The 12,638-nt window shown below is 31.8% G+C and overlaps 1 protein-coding gene across 5 annotated transcripts in view; it reads right to left on the reverse strand.

The window, feature by feature from the left end:
• Positions 1–7,540: 7,540 nt before the first annotated feature.
• Positions 7,541–12,638, reverse strand: part of LOC130451438 (stAR-related lipid transfer protein 13) — a 54,169-nt gene continuing 49,071 nt past the window's right edge. For 4 of the 5 annotated variants that reach the window (XM_056790454.1, XM_056790456.1, XM_056790458.1 and 1 more), the window contains exons 9-13: positions 12,363–12,598; positions 10,659–10,967; positions 10,223–10,524; positions 9,560–10,173; positions 7,564–7,984 (exon numbers count right to left, since the gene is read on the reverse strand). In XM_056790454.1, coding sequence (XP_056646432.1) covers positions 7,870–7,984; positions 9,560–10,173; positions 10,223–10,524; positions 10,659–10,967; positions 12,363–12,598 — 1,576 coding nt within the window. In that variant the 3' untranslated portion in view covers positions 7,564–7,869. Of the gene's footprint in view, positions 7,985–9,559; positions 10,174–10,222; positions 10,525–10,658; positions 10,968–12,362; positions 12,599–12,638 lie in introns of all 5 variants that reach the window. The other variant, XM_056790455.1, reaches the window with a different exon arrangement.

Genomic DNA, 12,638 nt, shown 5'->3' on the forward strand with positions numbered 1-12,638 from the left:
TCAAAGGAAATTAATAAAAGCATTATTTCCGAATTCAGTTAAAAATCTTGATAAGAAAAGCAGGAAATTCGTCTATTCGCTAGAGTTGTATTTTAACAACGCATTGTATATCTATTCATTTATCAGCAGTATTATCTATTAGTACAATATAAAAGTACTTACCTCAACGTCATTGATAACATATTTCCTGGTTCAAACGCAAATCCCCGTACCAACTCCAGATTTGTAATAAAAGTGCTTTTTAGCTTTTCACATAGCTCATCAAATGATCCTGTCGACATACGGTAATAATTGAAGAATTTCTCCGTGTTGAGTCTTAATTCTGCATGAAGTGTATAATATACGCCTCTGAGAAGTTTTGCACTATTAATTGGATGCACGTAAAAACACACGGATCCATTTTTAATCACTGCCGTCGTGTGGTATACTTGCAACTGTTGAAATTGATCAAATTTGAAAGTGACACGTGACAAAAAACGCTTGGATGTTGTTTCATAAAGTAACGCCGCGTTTTTTGTCGCTCCGCGACCAGCGACAAAAAACGCGTGCATAAAAGAAGCCTCATGGTAACGATCCAAACGAGGCGTTCGATATTTCAACAGCAACGTAGTGACAACGTTTCATTTAATATGTTAACGGAAAAGTTTGCGAGAAGAAGTTTAAAGTAAGAAATGTTGGATACTGAGGTATATATTTTCGTCTCCTCCGCTTTTTTCGTAAACAACAGTTTTAGACAATAGTTTGATCTAAATTGTAGTAGAAAAACGATTTGATCGCAACGTTTGTGTCGCCGCCACTAAAACGCAAGCATGGCCGTATACTATTTTTCTGAAAATTCAACTAATCGATATTTCTGTTGCCTCGTTTTTTTGTAATTTTAGTTTCTAGTGGTATAACGATAATAAAATTCCACCTGCGCTGATTTTGTAAGCAATTTTGTCATTTTTATTGGTGATGCGATACTTTCTTATCGAAGTGTATTTACGAATCAAATAAAGCTAATGTATTTTGATTTTCACTGTTAATTTGTTTATTTTTTACGATTCCTCATAAGCATATTGTACTAACTTCATAGATTATATTATTTTAAACTAAAAAATATTAAATTGTAGTAACAATAAATTGAAGACTTGCGAACTTGTAGTTAAGGTACATATTTCTAACAGACTTGTAGTTTTGTAAATTAGGGCAATAAATTTGTGATTTTGTTTACGGTAACTATTTAATGCTCTTACGGTTATAGTATACTATAGTTGTTCATCACGATTCATTAACTCCTAAAGTCGTTAAAAATATTTTAGTAGTTTATAGAAAATGCTAGAATTTAAATTATATTAGATATACAGGCGTTTCAAAATAAAATATCGTAATGGGCGATGCCTTAAAGAACTAGGTCCAGTTTACTACCGACCGTTTTGTTTATTATAGTCAAAACAATTCAACTAGTTCAAAGGTCGGCAACATTTTGAGTCAGGAGGATCAAAAATTACTAGTCACAAAGTTTCAAAGTTTTTAAACAGCCACAAATATTTATGTTGCCAATAGTAGTCGCATAAATAAGGTTTTTTAGGAAAAAAACTAACTACTACTAATAAGAAAAAATATCTATTTATTCATATATGTTTTTCACAACAAATTAAATAATATACGTACATATTTATAAGGAATTATTATATAATTACCTACAATTAAAGTAAAAAATAGTCACACTACACCCTAACTTGTACAAATTCAATGGCTTTGTATGGTTTTCAAGTAGAAAATTCCAAGTTTACTGAATAATGTCACTCGTTCTAATAAAAAAAGAGCAGTCCGCACTTCAAATGCCAACATCTTCACCTCATTGTAGCAATTTGGAAGACTGTTGCGTTACGTAAATACATTTCTGAACCTTCGATTCTTCCAACTTGCTTTTCAACTCTGTAAATTTTCCACACCACAAAGCTTTACTTTTTAAATCGATCAATTGCATTTTTGGAGATCCAGTTTCAATTTCAAATGTTTCAATGTAGATTTCGTTATTCAGCAAATTCATCTTTTTTAAATGTGCCGAAATAATGTTATTTTAGCAACCATTAGTCGCTCTTTAATTCATGGTGATTAATGCCTTTTTCATTAGGGAATGTATTTACATCATCACGTACAAAGCAAAACGTTTCAACACCTACCTTTGGAAAACCATCTCACGTTATTATTAAGAATGAGGTCGGTGAAATAGTTGATTGTTTTATACTGTAGTCGACTATCTAAAATATTTTCAATAATAATTAGTACATATCTATGTAAAGAAGGATTGTATCAAATTATTTCAGATTTATCAATTTCACTCGTTTGTGAAAAGTATTTGCCCAATTCTGATTAGTAATTACGAAGAATTATTATATTGTTCTTGTTTATTAAAGAGGCATACTTCTCATATAAATTAAGTAGAAGTACCAGGAAGACAAACGATGTGCGTTGAGATGGGGCTGAAAAGTCAGATTAAAAAACTCTTTAACGCATATTCATACCTTATAGATATACCAAAATACGTAGAATTCTCCCAAATGAGTTTTTGTGTCCCACTTCCCATTTCAACAACCTATCAATACGTGATCATACGAAATTTTATCAAATGAAATAAAACTGTAAGTCTTTTCTTTTTATCATATCGAGACTAACGAGACTAACAGGGCGACGCGCGTTTTGACTTCTCTCTCATAGAGTTAAATTAAAAATAGAGAGAGCGGTATGTAAGTGGAATTGTAATATTCGAAGAGAGAGATAGAGCATCGGTTTAATACTCTCGACTCGCTATTAAAATCAAAACTTGCTATTATCGTCAATTGCCGTTTCCACCACTTGAAACTTCAGCTTCATGGCGATCCAATCAAAATAGAGTAGAGGTAGATAGAGAGTGGTATACCTATGTTCTTTCTTTCTCTATCGGTATTTCAGGAACGATTAAACTAGGTCTCATACCTCGCTCTCACTCTCTCTCTCTCTCTGTCTTTAATATTAACTCTACGTTCTCTCCTCGTTGCATTTGATTTCTTAAAAATCCATAGAAAACTGGCAAACGTGCATTGAACGTTTAGTTATCATCAGGTTTTTGTCGTGTGAGGGGAGTTATGTAATATTGGTGATGAATAGTGTTACCCTTAAGGTAATGCGAACCCTAAGACTTGATTTAGACAGACGTCGCGGAGTGAATAACCGCAGATTTCTCAAATAAATACGTTTAGAAAATGTTGAGACGCCACGCACTATTTGAACGCCTCGAACTTATGAATCGCTACGATCTTAACCCTTTCGATGTAGGAACCTTGTGTCTTATCTTCCTTTTCTATTCTGCGGAATTGAAGCAGCTACTTACTTCATTCCATTTTCAAAATTATGGTGTTTGAAGTATGACATCCTTCTGCTTCTATGTCTCCTTTGAGACTGTCATGAATATCTTATCAATAATATTTGTTGTATATGTTGTCACAATTTTTTTCCTGAAGAACAAGCGTTCCTTTTTCTTCCTCAAGAAATCACTTTTTGACAGTTTTTTTTTCGTAAATATAGCATTCGCTATTTCGTCCCTCACAACTTGGGATTAGATTCAAATTCACTCAGTTCTCAGCCTAACATAAAAAGAAAGCTCATAAATAAAAAAACCTTTCAAAAATTAATTTTCAATACATTATCTCTTCATTTCCACACATTTTTCCGTACGTTTGACTAAAGCTTCTATCCCACTATAAAAATATGAAGTCAACATGTTCGTACGCGTCGTCTCGTCTGTTTAATTTCATCGTCGCTGTTAAATATTTTACCGCTTAACATGGTCTTCAGCTTTGCGAACCTAAAATAGTCAAACGGAGCCAGATCAGGGCTATATGGGGGGTGACCAATCTCAGTGAAGCCATATTCGTGTATACTTGCCTTGGAAAGCGATGCAGTTGGACTGGAGCATTGTCATAAAACAAGTGCTCACCTCGGCTGATTTTTTTGATAACTGCCTTAGTAAGTCAGAGTAATACGTCGCTGTCATGGTTTTATTTGATTTCTTTAATCAAAAGGATATCTTCGCAGTCCTTAAATATTGTATCCATCATTTTTTTGGTACTCTTCGTGACCTTTGCGTTTTTTGGCACGGGTTCTCTTTTCCGATGCCACTCCATGGAATCTCTTTTGAATGTGGGATCATAGGAAAAGATCATGGGTTTATTACCCGGTAAAATTGATCGGATTACATTTTCTTGATCTTCGGGCAAAGCACTAAAAATCGCTCACAACATTCTACTCGACGCTACTTTTGTACTGCGCTGAGAATTCAAGGCATCCACGCTGCACTAATGTTTGTCATATTTAAATGCTCATATAGGATCCTTAGAGCACTTATTTTGTGCTGAAACTTTTTTTGTTTAGGCTGCGGTCACTCAGAGCAATCCCTTTCACTAATTCAATGTTTTCTGGAGTAGTAACCGTCATAGGACCTCCCGTATGTGGGTCATCTACTAATAATTTTCGTTCCTAGAGAAACAGGTTAGACCAATAGTCAAATGTTGAAAATGATGGACAGAAGCCTCCATTTTGTTTTTGATTTGTGTTGGTGTTAATCCGGTATTAGTTAAAAATTTTGTATAATCGCGAAACTCAATTTGAGACATTTTTCAAAACAACGATTGAGTAGTCGTTCGAGCTCTACTATAATAAAGTGGATCGAAACAGCAAGTTGAAACTTTGTGAAAACCTTGTTAAAACTTGTCACTGACCGTATATAAAGATTTTTACGAACGCAGTCTACTTACTATACGAGTCCATAAATTCATGGATCGCACTACGTATATTCATATATATTGAGTTGAGTATAGTAGGAGTAGGAATAGAGTTGAGTGACTATTTAATTTCCACATACTTCGCCATTTTACTAAAAAGTGTACTTCACCCTGTGTCACATTGTCTCCCATCCTTAATGGAAGCTCAGGAAGAAAAAATGAAAAAAAAACGACGTTGGTGGCATACAGACCTTTTCAAAAACATGTATGGTACGGGGTTGGGTTTAAAGCCTCATGAAATTTTCGCATATTAGTAATGAAACTTCTTTCAAACGGACCAGCAGTAATTAAGTGTCGTATTTTGGAATAATTATTAACTTTTTAGCTTCATCCTAATACACACAGAAAATTTAAAAATAAATGGTTAAATAATATGCCTCAAAGCTTGGGCTTTTTAGCACAAATGATTAAATTATTTGGGAATTGCATTTTATAGGCCCCTGATATGCGGTACTATATTTTGGGACGATGTGTACTTTGTATAATTCCATTAAATTGTATTTTTATATTTGCAGTTTTTTTATTATCTATTGTTAGTTATTAAACCCACATTATGAATGTTAATGATGATTAGAGAAGTTTTATGGAATCGATGCAGAATTTTTTAGAATTTATTATTAAATTAGTACAAAAATATGAAACAAAAAATATATTTAAGTTATGTTAATCTTTTATTAAACGATTTTTTATATTTTTAGTTTACTAATTCTTTCAACCTAACTTAATACGATTTCGCTATTTATCAAAATGGGTCAAAACTTCAATTTATACTTCTTTTTTAAAACTAAAAAGAGGCCTAGAATCAAGATGATTTATCATAAAAAAGTTCTGAGTAGTAAAAAGTTGAAGAAAAATATTTATTTATGTACCAAGGATAATATAGCATGGAAATTGATAGATAATTAATTCTTAGAATAGCAGACAGATCTTAATATGAAGTGTAACGATCCTGTATTTTAATTATACTGCAAAATTAAATCAATATTCAGCATGAACGTTCAGTTTGTGCAAATATTGATAGTCATTTTTGATGTCGAAGAAGATACGAGGATAAGTTTTGAAGCAGTTATTCCAACACTACTTCTAGAGTACTTTATTATAACATGATACACATACATCGGGATGCTGAATTGTTAACTCAAATTTGACACGCGTCGCGCATGACGTCACGTTGAAATCAGAATGTTTTCTTGGCCATTGAGACTAGGTTTGAGTTATACGTATTTATTGGGTTTTTGTGTGTTTGTGAAAATTTTTGTGTTTAGCGGCTATTATAGAGTTAATCTCACTGTTATTATTATCTTTTAAAATATTGTACTTTCTATAATGAGATCCTAACGCCGTCGTTACATGCAAAAACACTAATAGAAATGTTGTAGTAATGAAATGAAAGTAGTGATTGTAAATATCCAATTTATTTTTAGTGTAGAACAGGATTAGATAAATTAAAACAACTAAAACATCATTCCATGTTGCTGTCACGCCTAACAACTTACATAAAAAGGTGAATGCCAACTTAATTTTATATTGCATAACAAAAAGAAATACCAATGAAACAGGTATTAAATACTTTGGTTTCCAAAAAAATGAAGACTTGGTGAAGCAGTGGACAGGACACTGTCGTCGACATGATAAATTTAATTTAGAATATGGTAAATAAATGTCGTAAATCACATAATAACACACAAAATTTCTATTTTTTCCAATAATTATACTTATTTTATGTTGTTGTTGATTCACTTGTAGAATTATAAACAAAACCAGTTTCATTCTGGTTGAAAATATTTAGATTCGATATCTCTTATTAATGTTTTTAATTTATTTATTTTAATTAATTTATTTTAGCGCGTATTTGTTCCATTAATTTCGAAGATAGTTCCACATAATGCAAAGTGTCTAGAGTTTAAAACATTGTTGATTTACTTATAAATAATTCAATCAAAGAAATAAATAAAATATAGCCATAAAAGGTATATCAAAAACAATATTATAAAATTATTTTATATTTTAGACAAGAAATTATATTCATAATAAGCTTTAAGAACGTGAAATTTAACTGGTAAATTCAATAATCATATATATATAGACATGCCTTTGTATCAAATGTTACTTTTGGAATCAAAATAAAGCTTTATAACAGGTACAAAGCATACATTATACTCCACATTTTGATTCCAACGTGACGTTACATTATGCGAGAGATCGCACGATTATTTAATTCGGAATGATATCGATTGCTAGCGATTCTCATCCTCCATGTTGTTTTAATTACACAATACTTACGCCAGAGTTGTTCAAAAGTGTGCAATAACAAGTGTACTAGTTCAGTTCTTTCGGTAATTTGAAGTATTTCGCAATTAAGCTAGATATTTTCGAAAATGTATGCACACCAACAACTTGCATTTAAAATTTATACTTAAATAATATAGGTTAAGAACAATTACATTTCGATTTTTGTATCCTTATGAAGACGTATTGAAGCAAATTCTTCCAATGACCCTGAATCATGGTTGAGCTTAATCTGCATAGTGAAGAAAAACTTCTTTCTGAAGATGCCACAATTATTGGAATTTCATATACTTAAGCGCTCCAAGTGCTGACAATCCTTTTAATTGGAGTGATTTGAAGTGATCACATTCAATGCCAGTTATCTGGATAAATAAACGTTTTCTTGTGGATAAGAACTAGGCACTTTTTTGTGATGTAAAAGAGGGATATTGAATAAAACAACCAAAGAGTAACAATAAGTAATGGGTGTTTTAGAAACATTGTATAATACAAAATAGACAATCCATTTATTTAAAAAAAAAATAATACAATATTTTGTCACAAATCTACTTTTTCTAAGTAATGGATAACAAAATGGAAGAGAATTTGTCTTCCTAAATTGTATAATAAATGTTGTCCAAGAGACACCCTGTACATATTTATTTACGATCTATAAAAATATATATATATATATATAATGTATAGAGTGAACTATTATAAATTTTGCTATAAAAATATAAATTGCGACTTTGTCATGTGATGTAAAAACAATAAATTAGCTAAGAATCTTTGGTATTTATACTTGGCTTTCTGGACCATTTGTATTTTGGTAAAATGAACTTTGTAAATGCTTGATAAAAACTGCACATAAATATCCATAGTTTTTGTGGTACCAATCTGGACTTCTTCCCCTAAAAAAACCATAAATTTTGATTATCATCCAAACCAAGAACATCGATTTTTAAATCTCTCAGTACATGTTGTAAAATATTCAAGTTATCTTTTATTAAAAATGTTTGGCATACCAATACATTAGGCTACTTGCCTGGTTCGAAAAAAAGAGTTTTGGATAGTTTATATACAACTTTTATTATAATTTTTTTTCAATTTTTTGATCAAATATTTATAGAGAAAAAATTATTGAAAATTCAAAAATTTTGTAGGTAGTTTAAATATTTCAGTAAGGCCGCCATATTGCGTGACATCATAGGTATAAAATAAATGCTAAACATATGGTACAAAGTAAATGCGACAGTTATTCCCCCGTTTATTCTAAAATAAGAGTCATTATTGAACTTTAATTAATCTGAAAAATGGTATATAAATCGTGTTTTGTGCCAGGATGTAAAAGTACCACGACCCAAATACCAGATAAAGTTTTTTTATGATGCCAAGAAATTTGAATATACTACAACCAAAATGGTTTGAAAGTATTGGTCGTTTTGACGATCCCGCGAGATTTGACTGTTTTTGTTGAGAGGATCATTTTAATGAAAGTAAGATTCAAATTTAATTTAATATTTTATGGTAATTAAGTTTATTATGTTTTCAATTTTTAACGTAATTATGTAATAATGTAAGAACTTTACGTATAAAAGGTTTACTCACTTTTGAGATTTATTTATAAGTAACATAAATAAAAACTGTATTATAACAGCACACGCTACGTTGCAGGCAACGATAAACTCGTTATCATCAGGCAGACAACTGCGCAATGTTTTTATTCAACCTATGACATCACAGCCGAAAACTAATCAGAATCGTTTTCATATGTAGTTAGAAATTTGAAATTTTTGCGATTTTCATTTAAATATGTAGATATTATTTTTTCACTTCGAATTAAATAATATCGTGTTTTAAATTAAATACGTAGAGTAAAATGAATAGGTATGTAATTTGACTTTATTTGACACCAGACCCAATTAACTAATAAAACACATGAAAGAAAATATAAAAATTTGGTCGTAACATTAAAATATTATTGTTACTTAGCACAGGACTGTATCTAGTACAAATAACATTCAAAGGAAAAATCGAAAAAGTCATTACAGCATTATTTATTCTGAATATCCATTAAATTGAGAATGTTCACAAACAAGGTGTTTCTAAATTCATGCGACAAAACTTGGGAGGTGATTACCCATATAAAATTATATATGTTTACTTTTTGAATCACAAAATTTCTTCAGCCTAGATATCACAGTACAAGGTGGTGAGTAAAAGTTTTTATTGATTGAAACTTATTATTTTCGAAATTCTGTGCAATACTAAATGGTAGGTATTATCTAATATTATAATAATATTACATTATAAATAAATTAGTTATTATAAAATTATATTATAGTTTTATAAAATAAAAATATCACTAAAAATGCCTGTCCATTTAATCATTTATTTTTTATTGTCAATATATAGTTTAGGAGATTTTATTATTGGAAATATAAAAAATCAACTCCCAATTTTTATTGTACGTATTTAATACTTACATGGTGTCTACCCTGGAAAAATGGATAACTCTTGATTTTCCCGATCCACAAGGTTCTACAAGATACCTAGAAGCCAATACAATGCCTCTAATGGTATTAGGTAGTTGAATTGTCCCGGGGTACTCAACGGAAGTTTCTACGATAGTACAAGAGTCTTTTGGTAATTTTGACTTCCATGTTCTTATAACGCAGTATTCTTCATTGGGTACAGGTACTATACTTTTCCTGACGTACTGAAATATTTCAGTTTGGTTATCTAGTTGCGCAATTATTTTAGCTGAAACTAAATCAGAATCCCACATATGCCGTTCTCTTAGAATTCTATGCGTGACTTCTGATGGTGGTGCTTCTATTTCTGCGGAAATCTTCCATAATCTTAGCGGTAATCCATCAGCCACTTTTTTATAAAACATTAGTATTTTTGAATTAGGACAAGGTGGGGGTATTTGCACCCAGCCCCGCGATTTCTCTTTCGTCTCTTTTAATAGGTTACTTTGACATTCGTTCAAGTACTCTCTCCAACCTCCTATATCATCACCTATATCTGTCAATAGTTTTGGTTTTATTTCTTTCATATCACTAGAATTGCACTGATTTATGAAATCTCTTGGTATCTGAAATTATTTTTTTAAGCGACCTCGATAAACATAATAATTTACATACCTTGAATATATTCTGGAAATATTTGAGGAAAAACATCAAACATTCTTGTGCTGCTTTATTTTCTGCCAATTCCTTTGGATGTGGTACTCCACCACATTGTAGAGGCTTGGAAAGAGACGCAGAATGGAATAGCGTGGGTGCTAAACACATTGCCAGATTATATTCATTCATTTGATTTAAGTCTGACCTACTAGATATATTCAATAAAAAATGTAATAGGGCTTGAAGAACTTGCACGTGCTCCTCAGGCATCAACAACAGTGCACACGTGACAGATTCCATGCGTAAAAATCCAGGAATATCTGGAAAAATTGGAAATAAAATTCTTAATCTAAGAAAAATTGTGGTATATATATATATATATATATATATATATATATATATATATGTGTGAAATTGATGAATAATACAAGGAATTATATAATAATAAACTTACATTGAAAAATTAAAACGAATGTTTCAGAAAGTTTTCCGGTAAGTAAAGTTTCAGGTAATTCACGAAAATATTGTTTCAACATGTCAGCTACGTCGTAACACTGCTCTTCACTGTAATCTATCATTGAGTTATATTCAATTTTGTTCCTTAACATTTGGATCCTCGATTTAACTCCAGATTTCCTAAATATACCTACTTGATCTGAGGCATTTTCTTGAAGCCACTGCATGGCTTCTTCGATTTGACGAGGCAAAAACCTTCCAGATCTTTGAAACGTTACTGCTAATGGAACACCGAATATGTTTCTGTCTATAAATTAATAATTAATATTAAATTACATTTGACACCTAGAAGGACACTATGAAATGGAATGCAAGATCGACTTATACAAGATATCTTGCAAATCTATCTAGTTAATACTTTTGTAAAACATATTCATCTTCTGTTGTAAATTTTGTTGGTTCGTAATTTTCGTTGCTTCTATTTATTTACTTTACTTTTAATTTTGGAGGATTAGCAAACGAATAGAAGCGACATTTTGCAGTCATCTTAAACTTAAATAAGAAATTTACTTATTACACAGTTTCAATGCAGTTATAGGAATATATTAACAAAATGCGCAGTAGAATTTGTACCAAGACTGGTTATTGATATGAAAACATGCCTTTGCTAACAAATAATTGAAAAAATAAAAAAATCCAACATATCATAAGAAATACGAGGATAGTTCAAATATAAAAAGTCGTAAAAGTAAGTGCACTGGATGTTAGACTGGTCTGTTACGTATCATTATTTGTTGTTTGGTCAAAAATAATGTTAAATCCGCAGTAATTCCTCAAAAATTACTCTAGCAAGACCCCCCAAGATTAAAGTGCATTCCACTTTCCGAAAAGGCCGAGAATTGGTGCCACATGCGCGACGCCCTAGAATAAGTATTACCGATGACAACGTCACCGCTGTAGAAACACTTATTCTGGAAGACTGACGCAGTAGTGTATGGTTGAAGAATTGGGCATCAGCGTAGGTGGTATTGGGCAAATAATTAATGAACCGCTCGGTTACCGCAAAATTTCGGGTGTCAATACTACTAAATTTTGAGCAGAAATTTCTACGTTGGGAAGTTTGCAAGCGTCTCCTGCAGCGGTATGGAGAGGAAGGAGAAAGTTTATTGAGCCGAATATTCACTACATACGAAACTTGGTTCCATCACTATATTCCTGAGAGTAAACGCACGTCTATGAAATAGAAGAAGAAAAGACGAAGGCGCACCAGTTAAAGCAAAGTTTTGAGACATGAGAGGGGTAATTGGGGTTGATTTTCTCACTGAACAACGAATTATGAATGCACAGTATTATAGTTACCTCCTAAACAACACGGTAAAACTTGTCTACATATCAAAACGACGCCATAATCTAATCCGTATCGCTTACTCGGCTTACGACGGAAACGTTGAACGAATTGGATTGGGAAACAGTGGAATACCCTCCTTATAGTCCCAATTTGTGACCATACGACTATTATGCGACTTCATGCTGACACGCCGATAGGTTTTTAAGAAAAAGGCATTCGGAAGCTTCCGGGAGAGGTAAAGGAGTAAAAAATTTAGCTCTGTAACTTGATAATAAAAATTTTTTATAGTAAAATTCCAGTTTATATTTGAACCACCCTCGTAATGGAACTTTTTGTATTGATAATTTACCTTACCTCTGTACAGCGGTGATTTATTTTTCTTTAAAAATTTGGGTAAATCCCAGTTCCATCCGGTTCTATGTGCGGGGCAGTATTTTTCCATGTGAGCTGTCAACTTCAACAGAGCTAACTTACGAAGTACTTGCAATTGAGAGGCACATAATGAATATAAATATGGTCCTTCTATTTCAAATTCAACATCTTTGTCTGGCAAATCTACATCACGGCAAGGTCCATCATTCCAAATTATTCTGAAAAAGATGATTATTCCACTGATAGAACTAGAAAAAA

This window comes from Diorhabda sublineata, chromosome X (genome assembly GCF_026230105.1).
Source record: "Diorhabda sublineata isolate icDioSubl1.1 chromosome X, icDioSubl1.1, whole genome shotgun sequence".
NCBI lineage: Eukaryota > Metazoa > Arthropoda > Insecta > Coleoptera > Chrysomelidae > Diorhabda > Diorhabda sublineata.